Source organism: Zalophus californianus, chromosome 15, assembly GCF_009762305.2.
Source record: "Zalophus californianus isolate mZalCal1 chromosome 15, mZalCal1.pri.v2, whole genome shotgun sequence".
In the NCBI taxonomy this organism is placed as follows: domain Eukaryota; kingdom Metazoa; phylum Chordata; class Mammalia; order Carnivora; family Otariidae; genus Zalophus; species Zalophus californianus.
The window spans coordinates 30,388,756-30,404,223 of NC_045609.1; the positions used below are offsets into that span (position 1 = coordinate 30,388,756).

Below are 15,468 nucleotides of genomic sequence, written 5' to 3' on the forward strand. Positions count from 1 at the left end.
CACAGGTAATTCCACATGGTATAGATAAGATGATTGTTCCAAAAAGCACAGTATTTTCTCTTTTGAGACACTCCTAAAGTTACAGAATGTGGATTCGGACATGGATTTAAAAACGTCCATTTGCCACTTACCAGATATGTGACCCTGTTCAAATCTGAGGCTCCGTTTTCCTTATCTGTCAGATAGATGCACTAGCCATACCCAAATCGAAGGGTTGGTGAGATGACCAAGCTATATGAAAGTTCCTTATAAATTGTAAGCCATTATACAAATATTTACTTTTTCTTCATAGATTTGAGAAGGTTTATACTCATAACCTCTATTACCTGGCTCAAGTCTACCAGCATATGGAAATGTTTGAGAAGGCTGCTCATTATTGTCACAGTACCCTAAAACGGCAGCTTGAACACAATGCCTACCATCCTATAGAGTGGGCTATTAATGCTGCTACCTTGTCGCAATTTTACATCAATAAGGTAAGCTTCTCAAATAGTTGTCTAACAAAGTTACTGCTAGTGTGTATAAAAATAGAACCAGGGTACCTTGAAAATGTCATCTTTTAAAAACAGGTAGCTTGTATTTTACGATGTAAACTGGACAGAAAAGTGCAGCCCAGTTTGCCAGTATATTAGACTTTTGTAGCTTTTTGTTGCATTAATCCTTTTGAATCATAAGATGCTGAATTTTGTCTTTGTCTTACATGCTGCTAGCCCTAAAATTACATGTTAGTTACCTAAGACCATCTTTTTTGATACAGAACACTATCAGTGCATTCTAGTGAGATGTTACCTTAAATTGCAGAGTCTATCTTATAGATACAGCTTTATCTTTATATAGTGGTAATCTGGTAACTATGAGGATTTGTCCGAGGAAGTTGACTGTTAAATGTGGGCTTCGATAAAAGCATGTGATGCATTTCAGTTATTCTTTAGAATTAACTCCTCCGTAGTAATTTTTCTCTGTTGGAAATGTCTCTGCTCAGTTCCAGAGTTGTAGCTCTTTATGATACACTTCTTCTGGAGGATTACACAGGAACAAACTTGAGCTTCTCAGTTGTGTATCACAATTATTCAGAATCATGTTGGTATATTTTTAATTGGACTATTTTATTCCTTTCTTCCGTAAGAGTTTTAATGCTAAAACGCTTTTCAGCCACCTTTCCCAGCCAGATTTTCTATTAATCCTCAATAAGGTATTCCACAGTAGAAATTACTTTTATTTGTATTTCTGATTCACTCTGAAATTTTGGTAATTCTTTGCTTATCAGAGTTCCTTCTTTAAATCTCTCTGGTTACCTGCTGCCATATCCTTACTGGGCCTTTGTCCTTTCTAAGCTTTTTGTTAGTGCTGGTTCTGTAAATGCGCCCTATGTTTAAAGTATTGTCCCACAGAATTTCATTCAGAAAAGCTATTAGCAGGCGAGAAAGGGCTGTGGTGACTGCAGCATCGCTTCTAGGACTTTGGTCTAAGATCAAGCGTGTAAGTAACGCTGTCGCGTCTATTGGAGCATTCAGTTAAACCTAACTTTCATGAATCCATTTCATTGTGGTCATCATCAAAAGTGTTATCCGGTGCCTCTGCTTGTGGCACCTTTTTTTATAGCTTCCAGAGGCCCCTTATTTGTTTTGTTTAGCAACTTTAAAGCCACGTATTCACTGTGATTTTAATTAACACCTTAAACTCCACCGATATTAATAGTACTAAGATATCTAGATATTAATTTGAAGTGTAATAAAAAATTTAAAGTTGTTAAGCATTGCTTATGTGGAGCATGCAGTAATTTTCATGAGTACCTCCCCCACCCTGTGCTTTTTTTTTTAAACCAAAATGTTTTATAAGTTTTTGTTACAACTAGCTGAGTTATATTGCAAAAAGAGATTTGAACCATTTTCTTTAAAACAATGCAATTGTCATTTATATCATTCTCATCTTCATCCGGTTCCAGTGATGAGGTTTTGCTACTTGATGTGTCCCTACCTGGCAGGTGCTAAAGTCCCACATTTACCAGCCACCTAGAGGGCACAAGGCACTCGCTGTTGTAGCAGTGACTGCTTACAGGGAACCACTCTGACTAAAGCTGAAGTGATAAAGATGGGTAAGGGATTGTAGAGGGACAGTTAAAGCTTCTTCATGTAAACTGTAACTTTCTTTGGGCTTCTGAGGTGTAATACCAACATTCTGATCTGTAGATTATGTTGCTGGGCTAATACTGTACACGGTACCCAGCTCTTCTCAAGGTGGCTTCTGAATTTGCTATCATGGAGAGATACGTTTAATGCTGAGATTTTAAAGTCATAGCCAACCATGAAAAATCTTCTCAACAAAATGAGGTATTATTAATACGAACTAGACATTTAACTGATGAGGGTGGCTTCCAACTAAAAGTTGGACTTTAACTTTGTATTTCTGCTGGGTTGGTCCTGTGACTTACATGATAAATGCAAAATGTTTAAATTAACAAGGAGATCTTCTCCAAGTGGATGAGAACTTTACCATGCCCAAATTTGAATTAGGAAGTCTTCGAGTGTGTTGGTAAAGCAATTCCAGAAAGTTCATCTGTGGAGATCTGTTAACTTCAAAACTTGGTGGGAATCCACATTCATTATATGTAAATTCTCCAAATTCTAGGAGACAGGAATCTCTTCCTATCCATATTTCCCTTTTTGCCTTTGAAGTAGGATATATAGAGAGATCTCTAAACCTCAGAAAATTAAATCTCCAAGTTCTCTGACAAGGGACACATTTATCACGCATGGCATTTTGGCTATGTGGATTGAACCTAAAGGACTGTCTGAAGCACTCTCAGTCTAGGATGATAGGCATTCTTGAATTATACTTATTGATAACTGGAAGAGAGCTAACTTTCAGTTCACTCAGCAGTTGTCTCTCAGCCAGTTTGGATTATTATTACGAGTTTGGGGGCATTGTTATTTTAATATTTGAGGTGGCTTTTTAACCAGAGAATATATGTCATATACCTTTTTAATGTTCAGCAACCACACAGGGTCTCCTTAGGTCTCCTTACCTAATTTTATAGCTTTTCTCATATTAGAAGACTTTATGTAAGTGTTAATTGCAAATAAGGCTGGGTGATAATTGCACTTAATCTTGTTTATTTCCTCAACAGCTGTGTTTTATGGAGGCCAGGCACTGTTTATCTGCTGCTAATGTCATTTTTGGTCAAACTGGAAAGATCTCAACAACAGAAGACAGTAAGTTCATATGTGCATGTTTTATTACACAGCTTTTAAGAAACATTTTGAAATCTTTTAAATTTTTAAATTTTAGAAAATTCAAGAACAGAACAAAGAACTACCATAGCCTTTCTCATTTCACCAACTTTTAATAATTGCCTCATTTGCAATCACATTTTATTGTTCTTCAGAAGCATTTGAGAGAAGATTGCATCCATTAGGCTCCTTTAACCCTTTGATACTTCAGTATATATTTCCTAAGAATATTTTCTTACATAACCATAGAACAGGAAATATAACATTGATACAAATCTCTTATCTATAGTGCATATTTCCTTTTCATTAATTATCCCTGTAATGTCCTTTCTGGTACTAGAGTATCCAATTCATGATTTTGTACTACATTTACTTATTTTTTTTTAAAGATTTTTATTTATTTATTTGATAGAGAGAGGGAACACAAGCAGGGACAGTGGGAGAGGGAGAAGCAGGCTTTCCTCTGAGCAGGGACCCCAATGTGGGACTCAATCCTAGGATCCTGGGACCATGACCTGAGCCGAAGGCAGATGCTTAACGGCTGAGCCACCCAGGTGCCCTTCATACTACATTTAATTGTCACATCTCTTTACTGTGCTTTGCTCTGGAACAGTTTCCCAGCCATTCTTTCTCTTTCATTCACGGACATTTTTGAAAAATACAAGCCAGTTATTACATTAGATTTCCATAAGTTGGTGTTTGATGTTTCCTTAGGCTAAGAATCAGATGACACATTTTTGGTTGGCATCCTGCGTAAGTGATGTGTCCAAATGTCTAGTTTTTAATTATAGTATTTTATTTAGTTTTAAAAATCACAGTTAATTCGTATATTTGAGAAAATCAGAACTACAGTGAGATATCATCTCATACTTGTAAGAGTGGCTTTTATGAAAAAGATAAGAAATAACAAGTGTTGGTGAGGATGTGAAGAAAAGGGAACCCTTGTGCACTGTTAGTGAGAATGTAAATTGGTGTAGCCACTGTGGAAAACAGTATGGAGGGTCCTCAAAAAATTAAAAATAGAAATAACATACAGTTCAGTAATTCCACTTCTGGGTATTTACCCAGAGAAAAAGAAAACACTAATTTGAAAAAATATATGCACCCCCGTGTTTACTGCAGTATTATTTACAGTTACCAAGATATGAAAACAAATGTCCGTTGATGGATGAGTGGATAAAGAAAATATGGTGTATATGTACAGTGGATTATTATTCAGAAAAAAAAGAGAAAAAGAAGAATCTTTTTTAGCAGAAGATATAAACTTCCAGTTATAATTAAATTGGGGATGTAATATACAGTGTGGTGATTATAGTTAATACTGTATTGCATATTGAAATTTGCCAAGAGGGTATATCTTTAAAGTCTCATTGCAAGAAAAATTGAACTGTGTATGGTCATAAATACTAACTAGACTTACTGTGATGATCATTTTGTAATATATACAAACATCAAATCATTATGTTGTGCGTATGAAACTAATATATAGTTGATCCTTGAATAATGGGGGGGTTAGGGGTGCCTGTCCCCTTTGTAGTTAAAAATCCATGTATAGGGGCGCCTGGGTGGCTCAGTCGTTAAGTGTCTGCCTTCGGCTCAGGTCATGATCCCAGGGTCCTACGATCAAGTCCCACATTGGGCTCTCTGCTGAGCAGGAAGCCTGCTTCTCCCTCTCCCACTCCCCCTGCTGTGTCCCTCTCTCACTGTATCTCTCTCTCTGTCAAAAAAAAAAAAAAAAATCCGGGCGCCTGGGTGGCTCAGTTGGTTGGGCGACTGCCTTCAGCTCAGGTCATGATCCTGGAGTCCTGGGATCAGTCCCGCATTGGGTTCCCCGCTCAGCGGCGAGTCTGCTTCTCCCTCTGACCTTCTTCCCTCTTGTGCTCTCTATCTCTCATTCTCTCTCTCTCAAATAAATAAAATCTTAAAAAAAAAAAAATCCATGTATAAATTTTGACTCCCCAGAACTTAATTACTAAGAGCTTACTGTGGACCAGATGCCTTACCATAAAAAACAACACATATTTTGTATGTTATATGTATTAATACTCTATTCTTACAGTGAAATAAGCCAGATAAAAGAAAATGGTGGGAAAATCATAAGGAAGAGAAAGTACATTTACAGTGCTATACTGTAAAAAAATTCATGTATAAGTGGACCTGTGCTGTTCAAACCTGTGTAGTTCAGGTCAGCTGTAATGTCACATATCGGTTGTATTTCAATTTTAAAAAAAGATTGGTACTTTTTATTATTATAAAATCGGTAACATATCTACATAGGGCCCTGAGCACATTTTACTAAGTTATCAACCCAGTAACTTTTGCTTCCAACCCTTAAGGAAGTCAAGTACCCAGATCCACGAGCTATTTCTGAAAGAGAAAGAAAAAGGACTTCATATCTAAGTACAAGTTCCAGAGTAGTGTCAGTCCTCATTATTTGTGGATTACATATTTGCGGATTCACCTATTGCTACAATTTACTTGTAACCCCAAACTCAGTACTGGAGGTACTTCTGTGGTCATTTGTGCAGAACAACAAAAAAGTTGAGTTACCTGAGGTGCACGTTCCCAGCTGATATGGAACAAGGCAACAGTCGCCTTCTTGTTTCAGCTCTCATATAGTAAATAAGTGTCCTTTCTGTGGTTTATTCGGTACCCGTTCTTCATATTTTTGTGTTTTTTTTGGTAATTTCATTGTTTAAAATGGTCCCCATGTAGGGGCGCCTGGGTGGTTCATTCGTTAAAATGGCCCCCATGTAGTGCCAAGGTGCTCTCTGGTGTTTGTAAACACATGAAAGCTGTGACTGCCTTATGGAGAAACTGCAATGTTAGATAAGCCCCATTCAGGCACAAGTTAGAGTGCTGTTGGTCCTGAGCTCAGTGTTAATAAGCCAACAATATATACTAAATAAGGGGTCGTTAAACAGAAAGACACATGAAATAAAGTTATACATATTGATCAGTTGGTGAAAATATGACTGGAAACCCATGGGAATCTAACCCTGTATTTTCCCGAGGAGCAGTGTTTCAGCATTTGCTAATAATTCTGTGTTCACAGTAACTTTATAGACCATAACTACAACGGATAATGAGAATCGATTGTATGTTGTTCTTTAGTTTTACTGTTGGAGATAAAAACCACTTTTTGGGGGCGCCTGGGTGGCTTAGTTGGTTAAACGTCTGCCTCTTGATTTTGCCTGACATCATGATCTCAGGGTCATGGGATCGAGCCCCATGTTGGGCCCCCCACTCAATGGGGAGTTTGCTTGAGATTCTCTCCCTCTCTCTCTTTCCCTCCCTCTGCTCTGTCTCTCTCAAATAAATAAATCTCTCTCTCTAAATAAATAAAAAGAAATAACAAACCCACTTTTTTTTTTTAAAGGTTTTATTTATTTGACAGAGAGAGAGAGAGAGTGAGAGAGGGAACACAAGCAGGGAGAGTGGGAGAGGGAGAAGCAGGCTCCCCGCTGAGCAGGGAGCCCGACGTGGGGCTCGATCCCAGGACGCTGGGATCATGACCTGAGCTGAAGGCAGATGCCTAATGACTGAGCCACCCAGGTGTCCCAAAACCCACTTTCTCTGCTGAAACAAATATTCATCTAAAGGAGACAATCCAACCCACCAGTGACTTGCTTCAGTGCTGTGCTTCCGTGTTGTTTGGTAGGCTAGCAACTTGACTCTCTCCCTGTAGAGCTGGGCACTGTGACTGCTGTACTTGGTGTTGGTGGCACACCCATGTTGATGGAAAAAGGTAGACTACAGAGGAAAGTTTAATGCAGTACTGCATTAAATCTAATGTGATGGAAAATGTTATTTCATGTTACAAAGGATTTTTTTTAAAGATTTTATTTATTTATTTGACAGAGAGAGACACAGTGAGAAAGGGAACACAAGCAGGGGGAGTGGAAGAGGGAGAAACAGGCTCCCCGCTGAGCAGGGAGCCCCATGCGGGGCTCGATCCCAGGACCCTGGGATCATGACCTGAGCTGAAGACAGATGCTTAACGACTGAGCCACCCAGGTGCCCCAGGATTTTTTTTAAATAGTGAAAACCAAAATAATTTAAATGATGAAATTTATTTATTTATTTACATTGTCATTTTATTTATTTTTTAAGTACTCTCCATGCCGTGTGGAGACCAGTGTGAGGCTTGAACTCACGACCCAGAGATCAAGACCTGAGCTGAGATCAAGAGTTGGATGCTTAACAGACTGAGCCACCCAGGTGCCCCAAATCATGAGAAATCTTAAAATAAATTTTTCCTTTTAAAAAGGAATGCCCTCGGGATGCCTGGGTGGCTCATTCGGTTAAGCATCTGCCTTTGACTCAGGTCATGATCCCAGGGTCCTGGGATCGAGTTCCGCATCGGGATACCTGCTCAGCGGGGAGCCTGTTTCTCCCTCTCCCACTCGCCCTGCTTGTGTTCCCTTTCTTGCTGTGTCTCTCTCTGTCAAATAAATAAATAAAATCTTTAAAAAAAAAAAAAAAAGGAATGCCCTCCACAGATGTAACTTAAATATTTTGGTAAAACTGGACATGGGACTTGCATTACAAAATGAAATAATTGGCCCTTCATTAAACTATATTCATCATTCTGAATATTAATTTGGGGGAAGCTTTGCACTTAGGACTACCTTTTAATTCATGAGAACTCTATTTCAATTCGAATTTCACTAAATTGGAATTTTTGACAAATTGATTAATAATTATGCTAACTTTCACCTTGTTTCACACTATTTTTCTTCTTTTTTTGAGAGACCATGTGTGCGTGCACAAACTTAGGGGAGGGGCAGAGGGAGGGAGAGAATCTTTTTTTAATTTTATTTATTTATTTGAGAGAGAGAGAATGAGTGAGAGGGAAAGGTAGAGAGAATCTGAAGCAGACTCCGCACTGAGCACAGAGCCCGATGTCAGGCTCGATCCCACAACCTCAAGATCATGACCTTTGTTTAGACTTGTTTCTTATAGAAGAAGTAGAAACAACAGAATTAGAAGAATGGTTATATTAGAAGAATAGTTATATAAAGTAGGGAACATCTATTTAATTGTATACAAGACTGTACTTAAAAATGTTAGAGTTGATAATGATATGAGTGAAGTGTTAGTGGTATGATATATAAAGAAAAATCTATATTCAAAATTGAATATACATTGTGACCTTAGTTTTTACCAACAGATAACACATAAGAAAAAACTAGAAAGAAATCTACAAAAATAATAGCAGTGAGTGCCTCTGGGTGGTAGGAATTTTGGGTCGGTTTTCCCTCCATTGCTTCAGTGAGAATCTGTTACTCTTAAATTCAGGGGAAAGTGCTATAAAAAGAATGTAATACACAATGAAAATTGCGATTGTGACCATTAACTTAGGCAAATAACGTTGTGTGATTTTAGCTACTGAAGCTGAGGGAGATGTGCCAGAGCTTTATCATCAAAGAAAAGGAGAAATAGCAAGATGCTGGATCAAGTATTGCTTGACTCTCCTGCAGAATGCCCAGCTTTCCATGCAGGTAATGTAGTCAAAAGGTGCCTTTTCTTTCTTAAATAAGCAAGATGGAAGTAAAAGCTTAAAATGGGAATTATGCTCATTGGGCTTACTGCATGTTTATTATACAAAGCATGCAGAATGCTCTCAAATAGTTCTTGCTCTCCCATCTCTACCTTTTAGAGTCTTATTTATTTAAGGTCTATCTCAAATACCACTTTTTCCTTAAAGACTTTCCTTTGGGTAGAATATAAATTCCTTGAGAGGTGGGGGCTGTGTTGTATTCACGGTATATCATTATCTCAGGCATGGTAGGTTCTCAGTATATTAATTGTTCAGTGTGTAATTTTTCATAGCCTACAGGTATCATTTCCCTTCTTTAAACTCCATAAAACATTCCTTGCCTGCCCTAAATCACTTAGATTTTGCTTTGTATTATCTCTATTAATATTCTCACCTTTTTCTTCACCTCTTTTTAGACTATAAGCAATCTAACCTTTATATACTTTATACGGTATATATATTTATATTTATTTTATAAAAATATATATCTGGAAATAGCCCTGCCAGTTTATAGTTGTATGTTTGTGGCAATTTACTTAATCTCTCTTTGTCTCAATTTTCTCACAAAGGAGATGGAGATGATAACAGTACTTACCTAATAATGTTATCAGAGTTAAATTAATAGTATATGCAAAGGGCTCAGAAAAGTACCCTAGACATACTAAGTCCTCAGTAAATGTTCATGGTCATAATCATCATTACTAATTCATACTGAATCCTAGTTTCTAACCACTAAGGAGGGAAAGTAAATCCTTTGGATGCAGTATACTAAACATAGATACATAGAAAACTTTCCTGGAGGAGTTATGCTTTTTTTTTTTTCATACATGCATTAAAATACAATAATTTTTACTAGTGATAATATAGAACCCATGAAACTACGAAACAAAAGAAAAACAAACCATAAAACCCCAGAAGCATACATTGTGCAAGGATGAGAGCATTTTAGAGGTAGAGGGTAAAGGTGAGGCATATTTGGGAAAGAAAGGAAGTAGGGAGAACTAGGAAGTTTTACGTCTAGAGAAGCTGGATCCAGGAAAAGTTGTCAGCTTTCTTCTGCTCAGAAAGTGGCCAGGAAAGCATCTAAATAACCAAGCAGCCAGGAAGCAAGTAAGTAAATAAGATTTTGGAGACTTAGGGCTTGCATTTGAAGTAATTGTGCCAAGCAAAATACACCATCATTTAACTCATACCCTTCACTTAGTTGATGTTTTCCAGACTGGGCACCAGAACGTGTCACCTGATTACTTGAAACTAGTTAAAATAGTTGCTTGCTCTTAAATTACTCAGATTTTCCTTAATCTGACTTTGTTATTTTAACTTCATCCTTTGATTATCTGTTTACCTGAAAAGCCTTCTTCAATTCAAGCTTAAGACCTACACAGTTTATGCCAGCTCTGTGCTAGTCGTTGTCCTAGGAGAAGGAAGAGTAGACTTGGGGTTTTACTTCACATAAAAGTGCAACTTTGGGGACACCTGGGTGGCTCAGTCAGTTAAGCGTCTGCCTTTGGCTCAGGTCATGATCCCAGGGTCCTGGGATCGAGGCCTGCATCGGGCTCCCTGTTTAGTGGGAAGCCTGCTTCTCCCTCTCCCCCTCCCCCTGCTTGTGTTCCTGCTCTCGCTGTGTCTCTCTCTGCCAAATAAATAAATAAAATCTTAAAAAAAAAAGTGCAACTTTGTTCCACAAAGGGGAGACACATGCCAGAGGACATATAGGAGGAAGTAACATGTGAAGGATGCTCTGGGAATGAGTAGGAATTAGCTGGACTGGAGAATAGCAGGCTCAGCATTCCAGCAAGCTGAGGCAGCATGTTCTGGGGCACAGGGAGCATGGTGTCTTAGGTGGGATGGCACAAAGGCCTGTGAGGCTGGAGCAGAGTAGGAGAGCACGTGATGTAAGATAGAGTTTGAAAGGGGCTGGAACCAGCAGGGCCTTCGAGGAGTGGAAGGCTTGAAGGGTTTTGGAACAATCGCTTAGGTGGCAGAGTGGAGAATGAATTGAGGGGAAGCAACAGTAGAGGAGGGAGATTTGTTAGAAGACCACTGGAGCCGTCCAGGTGAAATGTGAAGGGAGCTTGGTCTAGGATGGTGGCAGAAGAGATAAAGCGGAAAGAATGGATTCTAGAGGTATTTGGGAAACAAAATGTAAAGGACTTGGTGATAGACTGAAAGTGCAGGGTAAAGGGGAGAGGAGAGGGACATCTCAAGGATGATTCCTAGGTTGTTGGCTATCCAGATTGATGGAGGCTTCTTCACTTAAACAGCACTAGAATAGGAAACAGCTGAAGAAGGATAGGAGTCCCATTGTGGACATCCTGCAGCTGAGGAGCCTTTGAGTGTTCTTAGAGGAGAGGCCATACAGGGAGCTGTAGCTATGGGTCTGGAGCTTGAGAAGAGGCATGGGCTGTAGCTCTGTTTGTGAGCCATCCTCCCACGGATGACAGTGGCGGACGTGGGTATGAACAGTCACCTCTAGGGCAGCGCTGTCCAATAGAAATAGAATACCAGCCATGTATGTAATTTTCAGTTTTCTTTCTTTTTTCTTTTTTAAAGATTTTATTTATTTATTTGACAGGGAGAGAGAGAGAGTACAAGCGGGGGAGTGGCAGGCAGAGGGAGAAGCAGGACCCTTCTGAGCAGGGAGCCCGATGGGGGACTCGATCCCAGGACCCTGGGATCACAACCTGAGCCAAAGGCAGACGCTTAACTGACTGAGCCACCCAGGCGCCCTGTAATTTTCAATTTTCTAATGGCCACATTAGAAAAGGAAAAAGGGTGAATTAACTTTATACTTTTTAAACCCAGATTATATTTAAAAAATTGTCATTTCTGTAGGTCATCAATATTAAAGAGATTTAAAATTATTTTTGAATTAAGTCTTAAAAATTGGATATATATGTTGTAAATACAGCTCACGTCTCGCTTTGAACTTGCTGCATTTCCAGTGCCCAGGAGTCATCCACATGTGGCCCGTGGCTACTGTTTTGAACGGTGCAGATCAAGAGACGATGTTGAGTGACAGGAAGAGAAGGCTTAGGGGTGGAGCATAGAGGGATCTGATGTTCAGTTTTATTGGCCAGGGAGAGAAAGATGAGCTTAGTTTTTTTGTTTTTTGTTTTTTAAGATTATTTGAGAGAGAGAGTGGGGTTATGAGTGGGAGGAGGGGCAGAATGAGAGGGAAAGAGACAATCTCAAGCAGACTCTGTGCTGATTGAGGAGCCTGCCATGGGGTTGATCCCAGGACCCATGAGATCATGACCTCAGCTGAAACCAAGAGTAGGACTCTTGACCGAGTGAACCACCAGTGCACCCCGACCTTAGTCTTTTTTTTTTTTTTTAAGATTTTATTTATTTATTTGTCAGAGAAAGAGAGAGAGGGCGTGCACAAGCAGGAAGAATGGCAGGCAGAAGGAGAGGGAGAAGCAGGCTCCCCACTGAGCAAGGAGCATGGTGTGGGGCTCAATCCCAGGACCATGGGATCATGAGCTGAAGGCAGACGCTTAACCGACTGAGCCACCCAGGCGCCCCGCTTAGTCTATTTTTTAAACCATTTTACCTCTTTTTTTTTTTTGCCTTGAGAGTTAGGAGGAGATAACTTTGACAGATTTAACTATCTTCACTTTAGTGTCTTTGAGACCTGGACATTTCTCTGTATTTCATTAAATAACTTCTAGCATATCATTAATCTTAATGGCATCTCGGTGCAATATTTTTAGGATGTAGATTACAGTCTTACCCTAATATTAAAATACTAATAACTTAGTACATGTATATAATGTTTCACAGTCTCTAAAGTTCTTTCATATGCGTTTATCTTACCTGAAGAAGAAACTATAAATGAGTTTTAGTTCCCCAGAGAGGAAAGTCATATGTGAGCAGCTTATTTGATTTAAATACCTTTTCCTATTTCTTACATTTGTTTTAAAGATTTTATTTATTTATTCGACAGAGAGAGTGAGAGAGTAAGCAGGGGGAGCAGCAGAGGGAGAGGGAAAAGCAGGCTCCCCGCTGAGCAGGGAGCCCGATGCGGGGCTCGATCCCAGGACCCCGGGACCATGACCTGAGTCGAAGGCAGACACTTGACCATCTGAGCCACCCAGGCGCCCCTATTTCTTAACATTTTTAATACAATTGAAATACAGTTTTAGAAGAAAGAAGTCTCAAAAGAGGTGTAAGATTGTAGCACCTCCAGAAGCCCAGCTGAGAAAGAGGGCCTTCTTTTCTTTCCTATTAAGTTTGCCGTAATATTATTCAACGGCAGGAGATCAGTGTCCTTTCTCACCATAATGTATTTTTTCTTTCAGGACAACATAGGAGAGCTTGATCTTGATAAACAGTCTGAACTTAGAGCTTTAAGGAAAAAAGAACTAGATGAGGAAGAAAGGATGAGGAAGAAAGCTGTACAGTTTGGAGCTGGTGAGCTGTGTGACGCCATCTCTGCGGTGGAAGAGAAAGTGAGCTACCTGAGACCTCTAGATTTTGAAGAAGCCAGAGAACTGTTCTTACTGGGTCAGCACTATGTCTTTGAGGCAAAAGAGTTCTTTCAGATTGATGGTTATGTCACTGACCATATCGAAGTGGTCCAGGACCACAGTGCTCTGTTTAAGGTACTTGCCTTCTTTGAAACCGATATGGAGAGACGGTGCAAGATGCATAAACGGAGAATAGCCATGCTAGAGCCCCTCATTGTGGACCTGAACCCGCAGTATTACCTGTTGGTCAACAGGCAGATTCAATTTGAGATTGCACATGCGTACTATGATATGATGGATTTGAAGGTTGCCATTGCTGACAAGCTGAGGGACCCCGATTCACACATTGTAAAAAAAATAAATAATCTCAATAAGTCAGCATTGAAATACTACCAGCTCTTCTTAGACTCCCTGAGAGACCCGAATAAAGTCTTTCCTGAGCATATTGGGGAAGATGTTCTTCGCCCTGCCATGCTAGCTAAATTTCGAGTTGCCCGTCTCTATGGGAAAATCATCACTGCAGATCCCAAGAAAGAGCTAGAAAATTTGGCAACATCATTGGAACATTACAAATTTATTGTTGATTACTGTGAAAAGCACCCTGAGGCTGCCCAGGAAATAGAAGTTGAGTTAGAACTTAGTAAAGAGATGGTGAGTCTTCTTCCAACAAAAATGGAGAGATTCAGAACCAAGATGGCCTTGACTTAATAATCCTTGTTTTTAATGAAAGAAAATGTGCAATATTGAAGAGAGTTTTTCCCCTTAGTCAAACAAGCCCCATTCCATTGTGATGTTTACCTTTCTAGCCAGATGAGTGCAGTTTGAAATTGATGTAACAGACCAATTGTCTTTGCTAGGACCTTAATCAACATAAAGATAATTTATACCTAATTATGTAAATTGCCTTGTTAAGGTGACATGTGATTGGTATGTTAGATTGCTTGTTTCCTATTTAAGTAGAAACCTTTCCTGCCTCGGTTTCTAAAGGTAGGTTCTTTGTTGGCTAGTACTTGATAGATTTGTTAAGAGGAACAATTCTGGAGTTACATACCTGGTAGTCAAGCCTGTTAATTGAAAAGTAACTTCCTGTAGTTATTCTTCCCAAAATATTTACTTTCCTATTTCCCAGAGAAATGGCTTCTTTTCTGAAAACATCAAAAAACTAAGTTATATTGTTGTAAAGTACTGTAGTTTGTCTCATTTATAGAGGAAAAGGCCTTGTTGGAAATAAAATAAATTGACTTGTTTCACTAATAAAAGGTTCCATTTACTCTTTTGTTTTCTTGTAAGAATCAGTTTTATTTTTGACACTTCGAAGGTATTGCTCTACTTGAAGCCAGAGGAGAATATTTCTTTGGCACCATCGCGCAGTTAGAAAACATTAAAACCTCATTCACTGAAGAAGTATTTGAGATAGTCTCTGTGCCAGAAAAATCTTATTGGCCGAGTTTCTTATAAGAGCATTTTGGTATATCTATAAACGTTGAAGCACTGTTAAAAAAGGACATGTACTTCAGAATAACATTGTTGATATATGTCATTTCAAGAAATGAAGAATTGAGATGGAGTCCCTATGAAGCACAAAATCAAGATCATTTGTGAGATTTGATACAGAGAATAGCTCTGTATGTTGGCTTGCCTATTAATTTGCTTCACAAAGCCTAGGACTCAGTCGACTCTTAAGATTCTGAAACATAAAGGTGTGATAAACACCTTTTCCTCTGAGATCAATTTTTCAGGAAAAAAAATCTGAGCATAACAGGCATGTATAACTCACTCAGTATTTAATATTGATTATTAAATGTCGACTGTGGGTCAGGTACTGTGTTCTCACTTTTCTAAGCATAAACGATACTGTGATGAGCAAGATCAACAAGGTCCTGCTCTCATGGAGCAAGTGAACAAAGGAGCAAAGTGATTTCAGGTCATGAGTGCTATTAAGGAAGGAACCAGAGTGATACGGTAAACATTTAGTAGGAAGGGGTGCCTAATTGAGCTATAGTGATCTGGAGAGGTCTCTGAAAATGTAGAAGGTGACACTGAGAACTAAATGGGGGAATAGGCAGTAAAGATTCTGTGGTAGAGTATTCCAAAGTGTGCTAGGCACTCAGGCTGGAACACGTTGAGGAAGGAATTTGGCATTTAAGAGATAGGAAATGCCAATGTGGCTGCAGCAGGTGAGGGCTGTGGAATGGGATGGAGTCAGGCAGGGACAGAGAGTCCA

At 39.2% G+C, this 15,468-nt stretch overlaps 1 protein-coding gene across 1 annotated transcript in view; it reads left to right on the forward strand.

Annotated features, from left to right (window-relative positions):
- Window positions 1-14,498, forward strand: part of KIFBP (kinesin family binding protein) — a 39,488-nt gene extending 24,990 nt beyond the window's left edge. Inside the window, exons 4-7 of the mRNA XM_027596931.2 lie at window positions 293-476; window positions 3,128-3,212; window positions 8,619-8,734; window positions 13,077-14,498. Of these exons, the coding sequence (XP_027452732.1) occupies window positions 293-476; window positions 3,128-3,212; window positions 8,619-8,734; window positions 13,077-13,952 (1,261 nt within the window). The 3' untranslated portion in view covers window positions 13,953-14,498. The remainder of the gene's footprint in view (window positions 1-292; window positions 477-3,127; window positions 3,213-8,618; window positions 8,735-13,076) is intronic.
- Window positions 14,499-15,468: the final 970 nt, after the last annotated feature.